A 17270-nucleotide genomic window follows, 5' to 3' on the forward strand; every position below is an offset into this window, starting at 1 on the left:
ACTCATCTACTCGTTTTTTCAATTTCACTTTTTCAGTTTGTTTTCAGTTGGAATGACTTTTCAGAAAAGTAGAACCGGATAGAACACATCCGTAGTCACATTGGAGGGAAGAGGGGATTGGGGTACGGAGGCTGAAAAAGGTACAGAGAAAACCAAGATTTCTTGCCCTCCTATGCCCCCAGAAGAGCATCCCCAGCCTCAGCAGGACGACCCAGCAGGGGAGCCGGGCAGCCCCTCCTCCATGGTCTCCCCCTTCCCCCGGGGACTAAAGAAGGCGCGTTCTGTTGGGGGTCTCCGGGCCGGCGCCAGGCTGCGATTGGACGCGCCCCCGTCAGGCACCTGCCAGAAACACAAGCGCTGCAGCAGTCGAGGGCTTTAGTTTTTTTACGTCCCCCGCCCCCTCCCCTCCGCACTCCATGCCGGGTCTCTCTCCAGCTCGCTTGGGCTCGTTCGCGCCGCGTGAGAGTTGGCAAAAACCTCGCAGCCGCCGCTGCCGCCTCCGCCTCGCCCTGGTTACCGCCCCAGCCTCTCCCCCTTCTCCCGAGCCCTCCGCTCCCGCCATGGGGCCAACTTGGGGCTCCTAAATTGCCGCCTTTTAGCTGCGCGCTCTCCGGCCAAAGTCCTCGAGGGCTGGTTATGGTTTACGGCGCTAGAGGGGCCAGCACAGAGGTAACGGGAAGGGGAAAGGACAGCTAACTGGGGGAAGCAAGGCCAAACGATGAGTTTCCAAAAGGAGGACGGAGTGAGCAGCCTGTGCCAGAAGGCGCTGCATATCGTCACCGAGCTGTGCTTCGCGGGCCAGGTGGAGTGGGAGAAGTGCTCGAGCATCTTCCCCCCGGACAGGGGCAGCCAGGGCGGAAGTAGCACAGGTAATTGGGGGAGGGCTCCGCTCGCGACCTCCCAGTCGTCTGGGACCCGCGTCCTCTCGGCTCTAAGGTCCCGGGTCCTGAGCCTTCAGAGCGGCGCCGGCGCATCTTTGGGACGCCGCGCTTTCCTATCCTACCTCGCTCCTTCCTTCTGGTCAGCTCCTGGCGACTTCCAGCGTAGACTGTTCGGGTTTTGTCTCCTCGCCTCCATCTGCCCGGCTTCTTCCACTTCTCTGGTCCACTCCGTACCCGCCGGCGCCTTCTCTCGCTCCCAGGCGCCTGCACCCCCTCTTCCTGAGCTCTCCCACGCCTCCGATCTCCCTCCCGGAGTGGAGGGGCGAGCGCGAGCGGCGGCGTCCGATCATTAGCCGAGCGCTGCCCTCGGGGGCCATTCGCCACCCGGACTCTGGCTGCCCTAGCTTGTCCCGCGGGTGGTGGGTCGCGGCTTGGGGAAGGGGCCGGGCGGAAGAATCCGGGCGTGGACGCAAAGAACCGCGTTGGAAATGGGGCTGCCTTGGCCCCCGAGAGCAGAAAGGATCCCTGTAGGGATAACCCGCGGCCGCAAGCTGTCTAGCATTTGATAGTGTGCAAAGCCCTTTAATACATATGACTTTATAGGGCTTCATGACAACGTTGGCCCAACAGCAGGGATTATGCATCCCATTTTTTGACGCGACAGGTAAGGCTCAGCGCACATACAGATTTACGTGGAACAGAGGAAAAGGGTTATAAATCCTTTCTACACACGTGCTCATACACCCCCCAACACAGGCACCCTCTCTGCCCCTTCAAGAAACTTGGGGGGAAAAACGGGGTGGGGTGGAGGAAACATATCGACCTTCAGAAATCTGGAGGTGGAAAGAAGTCTCAGGTGACAGATTTTTCTCAAAGGGGTGTGGGGAACGTATCAGAGCCACTGTTTTTGTCATGCCTGGGGGAAAGGGTTTTTTACCACCTGCGCTATGTGCAGCCTGTTGTGCTGTTGACGCGGGCGAGATGGATTCCGGGAGTTGCTGGCCGCGTGGTTTTAAGAGTCCCTTGTGAGAGGGTCACTTGTTGCTTTGGGAGACGAACACTGGTTGGGGATTTTTGTCATCAGGCTGGAAGGTTATCATTCCTTCTGTAGGGTCTTGTTTCTTTCCCCTTACTTTCCCGTCATTTTAGTCACCTGGCAGGAATTCGTGGGTTGAGGGTAGCCAAGGCAACAGGTAAGAGCTGGACCGTAGCTCAGTGTGGAACGTGACAGTAGAGAAATCTGTGCTGGGGAGGAGGCGAAGAGGGCACAGTTAGTGATCCCCTCATCCACTACTACCAAAGACAGAGGGAGAGGGGATGGAGGTGGAGGAGAGATGTGGTTTAGTCTTTGCATACCATTATTTAAGTGGAATATTTGCACTCTTAAAATTCTCTGATCTTGGCAATAGGAACCACGAGAGGCTTCTGTATGCACTTGGCCGAACCTGAGGAGATGTTGCTGTTTGGGCCCTGGAGCGGAATGATGCATAATTGCTTCTGTACATATTCTGGAAACGTAGACATTTTGTGAATTTTTATAATCACAACAGAGACTTCCATTTGTTCATGAGGTGTTAAATTGCTAGGAATGTATGAAAGTCAACTACTAGTGGAAGGCACTGGGTGAACATTGTGTATATGCTTGTCTTGTGTATGGTAGCTAAACATGAGATAAACACTCAAAATAGAGTGAACTTAAAATCCTGTGTGGTGATTGGATAAGTTGCTCTGAAATGTCTTTGATGATACACTTGCTAAAGATAAGACTAAGAGAAGGAGGTGAAGTGAAAGAAATGAGAGTATATTTAAGTTTAAAGATCTGTACTTTGGTCATTTAACAGTTGATACTGTGGATAAAACTACTGATTTCCACCATCACCCCACCACCCCACCTTGTGATCATACACCAAATAGTGGTTTCCTGGGTCTCAAATTGATTGATAATGAGGAAAATTTGAAGGTTGGAAAACAAACACTAGCTCTTAAATCTTTATAAATACACAATTATCAGCTTAAGGTAAAGCATAGTATATGAATTGTAGAAAGGGTTCTGAACTTGTCCTAAGCACTACAAGTAGTTGTAATCCTAATTCCTTTTGGACTTTCCCTTGGGAACAAAAAGTGGACAAAACATAGTCTAAAACAATTACATGGATATTCTTCTGCCCTTAGGGGAAAATATATACTATTCAAATGGGGTATTCAATTTAATATATGAATATTTATTCAATGGCTGTCACTAGAAAAGACATCCTACTAGGTTTTGTATGAGATATAAAGATGCACAAGATTGCTTTACATTTTCCATTTGTAAATCTATGCAACAATTAGAAGTACAATACTTTAATCTGCAAATATACTCCCAATACCAATATATATCTATGAAATGGATCAAAGATTATTTACCAAATCTTTAATTATATTAATTAGCCACTCAGCTTCACTTTGTTCTTTAAAGTAAATTTTCTTATAACTTATGTACTTGTGTCCTTTATTAAAGATCCCTACGTAAACACACTTCCAGTAGGCGATCCTTCTACTCACTGTTTGTTTAATGAGAAACACATTATTGGTAGGAGGACATGGACATTGAATGGTACAGTGGTTTTTTACTTTCAGCACTGCCCAGATGGTGTCAGTTATTCTAAGGTTGCAGTGACAATTGCAAGCTTCCAGATTGTTTATATTTTTAGATTCCTTCATATAAGTGTAGAGGCAGAGAAGTTCAGGTATAGTCCTCCTTTGGTCTCCATGGGGGATTTGCTCTAGGAGCCCCCACAGATAACAAAATTTGTGATGCTCAAGTTCCTTATATAAAATGATGTAGTATTTGCATGTAACCTACAGCACTTCCTCCCATATACTTTACATCATCTCTAGATTACTTTTAATACCTAAATCAATGTAAATGATTATGTAAATAGTTGTAAATACAATGTAAATGTAATGTAAATGGTAGCCTGTGTAACAAATTCAAGTTTTGGTTTTTTGAACTTCCTGGAAATTTTTTTTTTTTTTTTTAATATTTTCAGCCTGTGGTTGCTTGATCCCATGGATATGGAACATGGATACAGAGGGTTGACTGTAATCCTAAAGTTATTCTAACTTAAAGAAGGCATGAACCATATATATAAATAAGATATTCTCCTACTGTTTTTTTTTAATGCCAGTAAGGAGCAGCTTCACCATTCTCTTTACCATTTACTACTACAGAAGTAGCAGAAGCAGCAGCAGCGTTATTGACTTGAGGATCAAGCAATTAAGTCGACAGATCCCATATTTTATTAAACTTTACAAAAACTTAACTGCAGATGGCAACATTGGTTAATTTACTCTTTTGGAATAGTTTTTTTAGAGACATTATTGATGCCAACATTACTGGAAAGTTCATCATATGCTATTTTTTTAGAAAATCAGATTTTTGCAGTCTTTTTGCCACTGATTCTCCCTGTCCCCCTAAATAGATAGATCACCCACTAAGCTCATTAATTTATTGATATAATAGGACTTAATGCTATAATGTTTAGGGAAAATACAAAACAATATATTGGCCTTAAATGTGATTTTTCATACGTACTGTGATTGAATATACATAAGAATTTTTGAACTGCATTTGAGTTCATTTCTGGTCAGTCTTTAATTGCTTCTCCATATCCAAATCCCTATGAAGTTTTAGGAAACTTTGTTGCTTGAAAAGCAGACCTCATAAATGCAGCTAATCAAACCCACATAAGCTCATAGTCACATCACAACTGTATAGACCTAACCATAATTTAAATATTTAAAATAAACATTTAATTCATTAATGTTATAAATTTTCATTTTTACACTTTTAATTTAGTACTAAAATTTCTAAAATAAACATTTAAACAAATTATTCTAAATTCATATGTGTGTTCTTCAATTTCTTATATGTGGGAGCAAGTAGGTATTTATATGGCAAACACTTTCACTGAAGTTACTTGACTAATAAGAATGGTACCAGTACCATTAATTAAATGTTGTGCATAGTTGTTCAAGTTAATGTAAATGTAGAATTAATATACAATCACAGATTATAAATCATTTATAAATCATTTACTCAATTATGAGTATATGTAAAGACTTAAAAAATAAATTTGGCTAATTTAATACGACATTTGGTACTATACTTGATACCATATTTTATTGAATCTAAGATGCTATTGATTACAAGACACAACATTATTTTATATGATACCAAAAAAGGAAAAAGAAAGATGCAAATTAAATTATGCTTTCTTATCACATAGAATTTTTATTTTATACTTATGGAAAAACTTCTAAAAGTTAAAAATAAATTTTTAATATCATATATCACTCTTGTACAAATATAAAAAGGAAAGCATAAAAGACAAATAGGTTAAAATAATTTAAAAATTAAAGTTTTGAGTCTGATTCTTCTGAATAGCTTTTTGAATGAGAATTGGTGATACCTTTGTTTATCCACTCATCATTGGACTCTTTGCCATCAAGAATGCTGTTAAGACTAGTAATGATGCCTTTTATTCCTTGCAGGAATTCATAAGAGATATAAGGTCTAGTGTTGCTGTGCTCTAAAGCTAGCTGTACAGTTATGTCGAATGTTGGCAATGTTGCCAAACTCATCTGACCCAACAAAAGTTTGGCTTATGAGGGTTGCGGGTCTGCTTCGCTGTTTTCTCCAGTATTTTCTTCCAAGCCAATTTAGACTCATTCTGCGACTTCTGATGCTGATGTATTTGCTTTAGCACATACACAGATAAAACTATGACACACATACTTAATGGCAATTAGCAGTTGTAACAAGCTTGTTATTCTTCATCCAGCTGCCTGGAATGTAGACATTAAGCTTGCCATCTTGGACTTTAAGGAGAAAGCAAAAACCTTTGAATAGAAAAGCAAAAATATTGAAGAAACCAGGATTCCAAACATCTGAAGCTGATGTATTTGCCCTACTTTCTTATGCTGAGCCAATTAATTAAATGAGAGGGAAATAAACTTCTATCTTGTTTAAGTCAGTATTTATTTGGTCCCTTATTATAGAAATCAGAATTATGCCCCATTATAATAATAACACCATATGAAGAGTATAAATAAGTTAACTTCAAAGATAATTCCAAATCTTCGTTTTAGAGGCAGCTTTCCTCAGCTTTCTCTGAATAAGAGTTGCTGGTTTGAGTTTTATTACCTCTTGTTCTCTGCAGAATGTTGCCATAAACATGGTCTGTCATCAGGCAACAATGAGGACAACCAAAGAAATAAAAGACTTGGAATATACAAGAAATTATAATTTCTGATTAATTGAGAAATTACTTCTTTGTACATTTTGAGAAATTAAAAAACTATAATTTTAAAATTTAAAAAAATGATGCAGAAAGACACAGATAAGATTATCAACTAAGGCAGTAGTAATTGGAATTGAGAGCATACAAATTGGCCTATACTTTTCTGCATCGTAGCCATCTGCATGGTTAATAGGTAATTAGACCTAACAGTACTTACAATCCATAGTAATTAAGACCATGCAAATATTAGACTTTAGCAAAGTTCTGTTTTACTAAACGATTTTGAGGAATTAGCATTTTTTGCCTTATTCTGTTTTCTGATGAGAGTGGTCTTTCCTGTTTCTTTCAGAACAATGCCACTTTATTTTGAGATATTAAGACATGATAAAAGAGTAAGATCTTTATAGCTACAAATCATTCAAGAGATATAGAGTCAGCCAACCAGACAGACAGATAGATAAGTAGATACATACCGGTGGAAGCAATAGTTATGCATATGTATGTAGTCAAATCAGAGTTCGAGCAAATTTAAACCTGATTTTCTTTGACTCTAATCTAATTTTTGAAATTTCATTTACTCTAATTCTTACCAAGATATAATTGGATGAATGGCATATAATGGATTCTTTTTAATGCAAATGTCTTTAGTGTCTTTAATGTCTCTGCAAAGAGACATTAAAATTTTGAGCTAGAGAGATCCTACTCATCAAGCTTGCTCATTAAAATAGGCAATTTCAAAGTCTGTGTGGAGAAGGCAAACCATTCATATTCATCACCCTGACCTCAGAATGGTTGGCCCCTTTGCTCCAGTGATCTTCTCCTCCTCTCCACCTTACCTCATTTCTTTTATGATCATGGTCAAACACTAGTCATTATGTTAAACAGTACTATTTTAGAATTATAAATTCAAATATTCTGAGCCCCAACGAAGAGCTCCTATGCTTTTATCTTTCTCATTTGGAAACTGCATTCAGTTTTCTACCTCTGTGTTAATTCCCTGTCAACAAATATTGCATCATACTTACGATACATCATTTCATCATTGCAATCATTTTCTCCTTTGAGGTTTATCACATTCTCCTGGGACGGTAGGGAGTGCTCATTCATGGATAAATTCATCTGCTTCTCTATTCCTACACCAAAGAAACTGAATATTTAGGAGGTTTTAAAACCAGGGAGATGAGTATCACTCTTAGTCTCCAATTTCAAAAGAACCCTCAATTCTGATCAGACATCCTTTGTTTTCCTATTCAATTTTCTCCTGTTCTCTAAAGTTCATATATCAGATTTTCCGCACTCTGTTTAAATATTCCAAATTATTCCCCAATATCCCTAAATAACTGGCAGTTGACCCTAACTCCTATTTTGCAGAGAAAATTGTACTTACAAACAAGAATTCCCTTGTCTTCCTGCCTATACCTATAAACTTACCCGATTCCAGAACCATCCTCCTTTTCTTTTCTTTTTTTTAACATCTCTATTGGAGTATAATCGCTTTACAATGATGTGTTAACTTCTGCTTTATAACAAAGTGAATCAGCTATACATATACATATATTCCCATATCTCCTCCCTCTTGCCTCTCCCTCCCACATTTCTTATCGCACCCCTCTAGGTGGTCACAAAGCACCGATCTGATCTCCCTGTGCTATAGGGCTGTTTCCCACTAGCTATCTATTTTAGATTTGTTACTTTATATAAGTCCATGCCACTCTCTCACTTCATCACAGCTTACCCTTCCCCATCCCCGTATCCTCAAGTCCATTCTCTACGTCTGCATCTTTATTTCTGCCCTGCCCCTAGGTTCTTCAGAACCTTTTTTTTTTTTTTTAGATTCCATATATATGTGTTAGCATACAGTATTTATTTTTCTCTTTCTGACTTACTTCATTCTGTATGACAGTCTCTAGGTTAATCCACCTCACTACAAATACGATGTTGAGCATCCTTTCATGTGTTTGTTGGAAATCTGTATATCTTCTTTGGAGAAATGTCTGTTTAGGTCTTCTGCCCATTTTTGGGTTCGGTTGTTTGTGTTTTTGATATTGAGCTGCATGAGCTGCTTGTAAATTTTGGAGATTAATCCTTTGTCAGTTGCTTCATTTGCAAATATTTTCTCCCATTCTGAGGGTTGTCTTTTCATCTTCTTTATGGTTTTCTTTGCTGTGCAGGAGCTTTTAAATTTCATTAGGTCCCATTTGTTTATTTTTGTTTTTATTTTCATTTCTCTAGAATGTGGGTCAAAAATGATCTCCCTGTGATTTATGTCATAGAGTGTTCTGCCTATGTTTTCTGCTAAGACTGTCTGGCCTTACATTTAGGGTTTTAATCCATTTGGAGTTTATTTTTGTGTATGGTGTTAGGGAGTGTTCTAATTTCATTCTTTTATACGTAGCTGCCCAGTTTTCCCAGCACCATTTATTGAAGAGGCTGGCTTTTCTCCATTGTATATTCTTGCCTCCTTTATCAAAGATAAGGTGACCATATGTGTGTGGGTTTATCTCTGAGCTTTCTGTCCTGTTCCATTGATCTATATTTCTGTTTTTGTGCCAGTACCATACTGTCTTGATTACTGTAGCTTTGTAGTCTATTCCAAAGTCTGAGAGCCTGATTGCTCCAGCTCCATTCTTCTTTCTCAAGATTGCTTTGGCTATTTGGAGTCTTTTGTGTTTCTATACAAATTGTGAAATTTTTTGTTCTACTTCTGTGAAAAATGCCATTGGAAGTTTGATAGGGGTTGCATTGAATCTGTAGATTGCTTTGGGTAGTATAGTCATTTTCACAATGTTGATTCTTCCAAGAACATGGTATATCTCTCCATCTGTTTGTATCATCTTTAATTTCTTTCATCAGTGTCTTATAGTTTTCTGCATACAGGTCTTTTTTCTCCTTCGGTAGGTTTATTCCTAGGTATTTTGTTCTTTTTGTTGCAATGATAAATGGGAGTGTTTCCTTAATTTCTCTTTCAGATTTTTCATTATTAGTGTATAGGAATGCAGGAAATTTCTGTGCATTAATTTTGTATCCTACTACTTTACCAAATTCATTGATTAGCTCTAGTAGTTTTCTGGTGACATCTTTCGAATTCTTTATGTATAGTATCATGTCATCTGCAAACAGTGACAGATTTACTACTTCTTTTCCAATTTGTATTCCTTTCCTTTCTTTTTTTTCTCTGATTGCTATAGCTAAAACTTCCAAAACTATGTTGAATAATAGTGGTGACGGTGGACAAACTTGTCTTGTTCCTGATCTTAGAGGAAATGGTTTCAGTTTTTCACCATTGAGAACTATGTTGGCTGTGGGTTTGTCATATATGGCCTTTATTATGTTGAGGTAAGTTCCCTCTATGCCTACTTTCTGGAGGGTTTTTATCATAAATGGGGGTTAAATTTTCTCTAAACCTTTTTATGCATATATTGTGATGATCATATGGTTTTTCTCCTTCAGCTTGTTAATATGGTTTATCCATTGATTGATTTGCACATATTGAAGAATCCCTGCATTCCTGGGATAAACCCCAGTTGATCATGGTGTATGATCCTTTTAATGTGCTGTTGGATTCTGTTTGCTAGTATTTTGTTGAGGATTTTTGCATCTGTGTTCATCAGTGATATTGTTGTGTAGTTTTCTTTTTTTGTGACATCTTTGTCTGGTTTTGGTATCAGTGCGATGGTGGCCTTGTAGAATGAGTTTGGGAGGGTTCCTCCCTCTGTTATATTTTGGAAGAGTTTGAGAAGGACAGGTGTTAGCTCTTCTCTAAATGTTTGATAGAATTCACCTGTGAAGCCATCTGGTCTTTGGCTTTGGTTTGTTGGAAAATTTTTAATCACAGTTTCAATTTCAGTGCTTCTGATTTGTCTGTTTATATTTTCTATTTCTTCCTGGTTCAGTCTCAGAAGGTTGTGCTTTTTGAAGAATTTGTCCATTTCTTCCAGGTTGTCCATTTCATTAGCATATAGTTGCTTGTAGTAATCTCTCATGATTCTTTGTATTTCTGTAGTGTCAGTTGTTACTTCTCCTTTTTCATTCCTAATTCTATTGCTTTGAGTCTTCTCTCTTTTTTTCTTGATAAGTCTGGCTAATGGTTTGTCAGTTTTGTTTATCTTGTCACAGAATCAGCTTTTAGTTTTATTGATCTTTGCTCTGTTTTCCTTCATTTCTTTTTTATTCATTTCTGATCTGATCTTTATGATTTCTTTCCTTCTGCTAACTTTGGGTGTTTTTTGTTCTTCTTTCTCTAATTGCTTTAGGTGTAAGGTTAGATTGTTTATTTGAGATGTTTCTTGTTTCTTGAGGTAGGATTGTATTGCTATAAACTTCCCTCTTAGAACTGCTTTTATTGAATTCCATAGGTTTTGTGTCATTTTGTTTTCATAGTCATTTGTTTCTAAGTTTTTTGATTTCCTCTTTGATTTCTTCAGTGATCACTTCGTTATTAAGTAGTGTATTGTTTAGCCTCCATGTGTTTGTATTTTTTACAGATATTTTCCTGTAATTGATATCTAGTCTCATAGCATTGTGGTCGGAAAAGATACTTGATACAATTTCAATTTTCTTAAATCTACAAAGACTTGATTTGTGACCCAAGATATGATCTATCCTGGAGAATGTTCCATGAGCACTTAAAAAGAAATTATTCTGTTGTTTTTGGATGGAATATCCTATAAATATCAATTAGATCTGTCTTGTTTAATGTATCCTTTAAAGTTTGTGTTTCGTTATTTATTTTCATTTTAGTTGATCTTTCCATTGGTGAAAGTGGGGTGATAAAGTCCCCTACTATGATTGTGTTACTGTCGATTTCCCCTTTTATGCCTCTTAGCATTTGTCTTATGTATTGAAGTGCTCCTATGTTGTGTGCATAAATATTTACCATTGTTATATCATCTTCTTGGATTGATCCCTTGATCATTATGTAGTGTCCTTCTTTGTCTCTTGTAGTAGTCTTTATTTTAGAGTCTATTTTTTTCTGATACGACAATTGCTACTCCAGCTTTCTTTTGATTTTGATTTGCATGGAATATCTTTTAACATCCCCTCACTCTCAGTCTGTATGTATCCCTAGGTCTGAAGTGGGTCTCCTGCAGACAGCATATATATGGGTCTTATTTTTGTATCCATTCAGCCAGACTGTGTCTATTGGTAGGAACATTTAATCCATTTACATTTAATGTAGTTACCAATATGTATGTTCCTATTACTGTTTTCATAATTGTTTTGGGTTTGTTAATGTAGATCTTTTCCTTCTCTTGTGTTTCCTGCCCAAAGAAGTTCCTTTAGCATTTGTTGTAAAGCTGGTATGGTGGTGCAGAATTCTATTAGCTCTTGCTTGTCTGTAAGTTCTTTAATTTGTCTGTAGAATCTGAATGAGATCCTTGCTGAGTAGAGTAATCTTGGTTGTAAGTTATTCCCTTTCATCACTTTAATTATGTCTTGCCATTCCCTTCTGGCTTGCAGAGTTTCTGCTGAAAATTCAGCCATTAACCTTATGGGGATACCCTTGTATGTTATTTGTTGTATTTCTCTTGCAGCTTTTAATATTTTTTCTTGTATTTAATTTTTGATAGTTTGATTAATATGTATCTTGACATGTTTCTCCTTGCATTTATCATGTATGGGACTCTCTGTGCTTCCTGCACTTGATTGTCTATTTCCTTTCCCATATTAGGGAAGCTTTCAGCTATAATCTCTTTAAATATTTTCTCAGCCCCTTTCTTTTTCTCTTCTTCTTCTGGGACCCCTATAATTGGAATGTTGGTGCATTTAATGTTGTCCCAGAGGTCTCTGAGGTTGTCTTCAATTCTTCTCATTCTGTTTATCTTTATTCTGCTCTGCAGTAATCATTTCCATTATTTTATCTTCCAGGTCACTTATCCGTTCTTCTGCCTCAGTTATTCTGCTATTGTTTCCTTCTATAGCATTTTTAATTTCATTTATTGTGTTGTTCATCATTGTTTGTTTGCTGTTTAGTTCTTCTAGGTCCTTGTTAAACATTTCTTGTGTTCTCTTCATTCTATTTCCAAGATTTTGGATCCTTTTTACTATCATTACTCTCAAATCCTTTTCAGGTAGACTCCTTATTTCCTCTTCATTTGTTTGGTCTGGTGGGTTTTTACCTTGCTCCTTTTCTGCTGTGTGTTTCCCTGTCTTCTCATGTGCTTACCTTACTGTGTTTGGGGTCCCCTTATTGCAGCCTGCAAGTTTGTAGTTCCCGCTGTTTTTGGTGTCTGCCCCTAGTGGCTGAAGTTGGTTCAGTGGGTTGTGTAGGCTTCCTGGGGAAGGGGACTAGTGCCTGTGTTCTCGTGGATAAGTCTGTATCTTATGTTTCTGATAGGCAGGACCATGTCTGTTGGTGTGTTTTGGGCTGTTTGTGACCTTATTATATTTTTAGGCAACCTCTCAGCTAATGGGTGGTTTTGTGTTCCTGTCTTGCTAGTTGTTTGGCATAGGGTGTCCAGCACTGTAGCTTTCTGGTTGTTGAATGGATCCTTAACATTTAGATGGCTATCTCTGGGAGAGCTTTTGCCATTTGATATTATGTGAAGTTGGGAGGTCTCTAGTGGGCCAATGTTCTGAACTCAGCTGTCCCACCTCAGAAGCACAGGCCTGACACCCTGCCAGAGCACCAAGACCCTGTCAGCCATGCGGCTCAGTAGAAAAGTGGGAAATAAAGCAAGCAAGCAAGTAAGAAAGTAAGAAAGAAAGGAGGGAGGGAGGGAGGGAAGGAGGAAGGGAAGGGAAGGGAAAGGAAAGGAAGGAAGGGAGGAAGAAAGGGAGGAGAAAAGGGAGAATGAAAGGGAGAAAGAAAGGGAGAAAGAAAGAAAGAAAGAAAGAAGAGAGAAACCATACCAAAAACAAATCCACCAATGATAACAAGCACTAAAAAGAATAGTAAAAACAAAGTAAAGAAAAAAGTAAAAACTGACAGACAGAACCCTAGGACAAATGGTAAAAGCAAAGGTATACAGACAAAATCACACAAGGAAGCATACACATACACACTTACAGAGAAAAAATTAAAAATATGTATATATATTTTTTAAACAAATAAATTAAAAAAAGGAATTGAGCAACCAAATCACTAAACAAATCTACCAATGATAATGAACTCTAAATACTAAACTAAGATAAACATAAAACCTGGAACCAGTCAGTCACATACAGCAAACCCCAAGTCTACAGTTGCTCCCAAAGTCTACCGCCTCAATTTTAGGATGGTTCATTGTCTCTTCAGGTATTCCACAGATGTAAGGTACATCAAGTTGATGGTGGAGATTTAATCCGCTGCTCCTGAGGCTGCTGGGCGGAATTTCCCTTTGTCTTCTTTGTTCGCACAGCTCCTGGGGTTCAGATTTGTACTGGTCCTGCCTCTGCATATAGGTCGACTGAGGGCGTCTGTTCCTGCCCAGACAGGACGGGGTTAAAGGAGCAGCTGATTAGGGAGCTCTGGCTCACTCAGGCTGGGGGGAAGGAGGAGTACAGTATGCAGTGCAGTCCTGTGGTGACAGAGGCTGGCATGATATTTCAACAGCCTGAGGTGTGCCGTGTGTTCTCCCGGGGAAGTTGTCCCTGGATCACGGGACCCTGGCAGTGGTGGGCTGCATAGGCTCCCGGGACAGGAGGTGCGGATAGTGACCTGTGCTTGCACACAGGCTTCTTGGTGGCTGCAGCAGCAGCCTTAGTGTTTCATGCCCATCTCTAGGGTCTGCGCTGATAACCACAGCTCGTGCCCTTCTCTGGAGCTCATTTAGGTGGCGCTCTGAGTCCCCTGTCCTCGCACCCCCTAAAATAATGGTCTCTTGCCTCTCAGGCAGGTGCAGATTTTTCCCCAGACTCCCTCCTGGCTAGCTGTGGTGCACTAGCTCCCTTCAGGCTGTGTTCATGCAGGCAACCCCCGTCCTCTCCCTGGATCTGACCTCCAAAGATGGAACCTCAGCTCCCAACCCCACCCATCCCAGCGAGTGAGCAGAGAAGCCTCTCTGGCTGGTGAGTACTTGTTGGCAGTGATCCTTTGTGTGGTGATTTCTCTGCTTTTCCCTCTGCACCCCTGTTGCTGTGCTCTCCTCTGTGGCTCAAAAGTTCCCCCCCACCAACCACCCCCTCTCTCCATCAGTGAAGGGCCTTCCTAGTGTGTGGAAACTTTTCCTCCTTCTCAGCTCCCTCCCCAAGGTTCAGGTCTCATCCGTATTCTTTTGTCTCTGTTTTTTCTGTTTTCTTTTGCCCTACCCAGGTACGTGGGGAGTTTCTTGCCTTTTGGGAAGTCTGAGGTCTTCTGCCAGCATTCAGTAGGTGTTCTGTAGGAGTTGTTCCACATGTAGATGTATTTCTGATGTATTTGTGGGAAGGAAGGTGATCTCCACGTCTTATTCCTCTGCCATCTTGAAGGTCTCCTGCCCATCCTTGTTTTCTTACAAAGGAAGACGTGATCCAGTCCTTTCACCTTTGCTTCAGACTCCACCCATGGTCACCTTTTATGAGACTTTACTATTAATTATTCATCCTGCTTAATTTTCTATCTCTTCTTGTCTACTGATTCCTTCCCATAAATTTTAAAACATGCTAAAATATTGCATATCCAAACATCAATTCCATGTGCTACTGTTTCCCTCTTCCCTAAATATAATGTCCTGAAGGAACTATCTACACTCACAGAATTCACATCCTCACTCCCATTCATTCATTAAACCACATTCATCTGTTTAACAGTCTCTGCTTCACTAGTCTCCTTGAATGCACTAAAGACCTACTTGTTAAAGTTAATGGATACTTACCAACCTTTGTTTTAATTGAACTTACTTTAACTTATGCTGTTTACCACTTCTTAAAATATTCTCTAAACTTCTATGAAAGCACATTGGCCTCATTTTTTTTCATACTTCTACTCTTTCCCAGTCTTCTATGCAGGCTCTTTGTTCTTTAAAGTTATGTTTCTTTTATTATCGGTGTCCTCAGAAATCTGTTAAGGAGCTTTTATCTTCTCTTTCATGGATTCAGATTCTACTATTTAAGAAAGTCCTTGAATTTTATCTTGAGTTGCAGTGACCAACAGCTTACTCAAAATTTCTATTTGCATGTTGGATATGTACTCCAAACCCAACACAGCCGAAGCTGAAGTCATTGTCTTCCTCACTTCAACAACCTGTTTGTCTCCCAGTGAATCACATTCTTGTCCTTCAATCTTCACACTTTTTCACTAGAGCCTTGATTTCCCAATGTGCTCTGTTTCCCATTTCAGCCACCCTTGTTCAGAACCACTATAATCTCTCATGTGGATGACTACTATAATCTGTTAACTATTTTTCATCTTCTAGTTGGCCTCCACTCTTATCTTCTCCCTAGCCAGAAGGTTATTTCTGAAATGCGTATTCAACCATTTCATACCTTGACTTAAAAATGTTCCTGGGACTACTTATTTGAATTTGAACTAAGTCCAAACTCATAACATCCTTCATGTCATAGCTAAATACTGAATCATAAAAACTCATTTTAAACATTTTGATGACTTTATAAATTCTCACAGATCCTCCCTTAATCTTTTGAGAGTCAGATTCTTTTTTTATCTTGCTAAACAAATTTTGTTGAAAAAAAGTCATAAAGACCTAAGAATTAAACTATTGGTTTTGTTTTTTAAATACTTTTAATAATTAGTCATAATTTCAATAACAAGCAATGTAAAAAGTGTGTAATACAATAGCTTCTTTTTATAATTTTAATTTTATTTTTCTTAATAAAATTCTAACTAATGCAACTTCTTTCACTTCTTGCTGTTGTGGGGAGATCTCTTCCCTCCTTGCTTTACATTTCTGGATGGAAGGAGCTACAAGATAGAATAATCATGGAATCTTGGCCTACCCCATCCCTAAGAAATTACTTACCTGTTTCCCCCTTTTCTTTGAGTTATAACCTTGATATCCTCAGGAAACAAATATTCTCTACTCCTTTGGATAGTAAATTTTATAGGATCAAGTACCCATGGGGAACACATGTGGTTGTCCAGCCAGGACTGTGACTGTATGGGCTAGTCTACTTAATTCAAGGTGATATATTAGCAAATCCACTTTCTAATAGACCTAAGCTGATATTCACTTTTATTTTTTTTTAATTACTACCTGCTTGAACAGTTTCTCTGAGCACAACTGAGTAGGAAAATAGAATGTTATTTATTAACTTCCTGAAGCATTAATATTTACTTAGAAATTTTGGTTTCCATTATAAGCAAATTCACTTCTTTCAGTACTAAATAGCATTAGAAGATGTGTTTCTCTTCTAACTAATCTGTGAATCACCATTCAATCCATACTCAATCCATACCTATGCCTCTTTTCCCCTAGGTACTCTTGTTTAAAGAAAAAAAAATAGTTGACAATAGTAGCAACCTATTGTTGCACTTATGCAAATTATGATGCTAAATAATTTACATACATTTCCTTATATAAACTCACAACATTCCTACGAAATAAATATAAATTCCCCCATTTTACTGAGACTCTTAAAGCCTAAACAATTTGCCCAAAGTCACACAGTGTTGGAGTTGACATTTTAACCCAGGTCTAAATGGTTTCACAGTATAAGTTATATTATACTATTTTCCTAGTATAAGAATTTCTACATATTCCCTCTATATCACTCAACTTTTAGCCATCTTGAAGTTCACAGACATTTGAGTATCTTTTCAGATAATTCCCAAAATGTGTATTCAGTAGCTCCATAAATATTTTTTGACCATGTGATATATGCTAGACACTAAAAATAAAAAGGTAAATAAAGGGAGTAAGTGTACTGGTAGGATGGGAGCATTTGGAGAAGCAAAATAAATACACATCCACAATTCCTTGTCCACAATTATGAAACCTCTAAAACCTGAAAATTATTTTGCTAATTGTCCAATTTGGGGACTTCCCTGGTGTCGTAGTGGTTAAGAATCCGCCTGCCAATGCAGGGAACACAGGTTTGATCCCTGGTCAGGGAAGATCCCACATGCCACAGAGCAACTAAGCCTGTGCATCACAACTACTGAGCCTGCGCTCTAGAGCTCACACGCCACAATTACTGAAGCTTGCGCACCTCAGAGCCCGTGCACCACAACCACTGAGCCCACGTG

General features: G+C 39.0%; 1 protein-coding gene across 1 annotated transcript in view; it reads left to right on the forward strand.

Annotated features, from left to right (window-relative positions):
* Positions 1-718: 718 nt before the first annotated feature.
* SYT10 (synaptotagmin 10) overlaps positions 719-17270 on the forward strand; it is a gene marked incomplete at both ends in the record, with an annotated part of 82104 nt that continues 65552 nt past the window's right edge. Inside the window, one exon of the mRNA XM_082636251.1 lies at positions 719-869. Coding sequence (XP_082492377.1) covers positions 719-869 — 151 coding nt within the window. The remainder of the gene's footprint in view (positions 870-17270) is intronic.

The sequence above is a fragment of the Mesoplodon mirus genome, assembly GCF_964341445.2.
Source record: "Mesoplodon mirus genome assembly, chromosome: 11".
Taxonomy (NCBI): Eukaryota; Metazoa; Chordata; class Mammalia; order Artiodactyla; family Ziphiidae; genus Mesoplodon; species Mesoplodon mirus.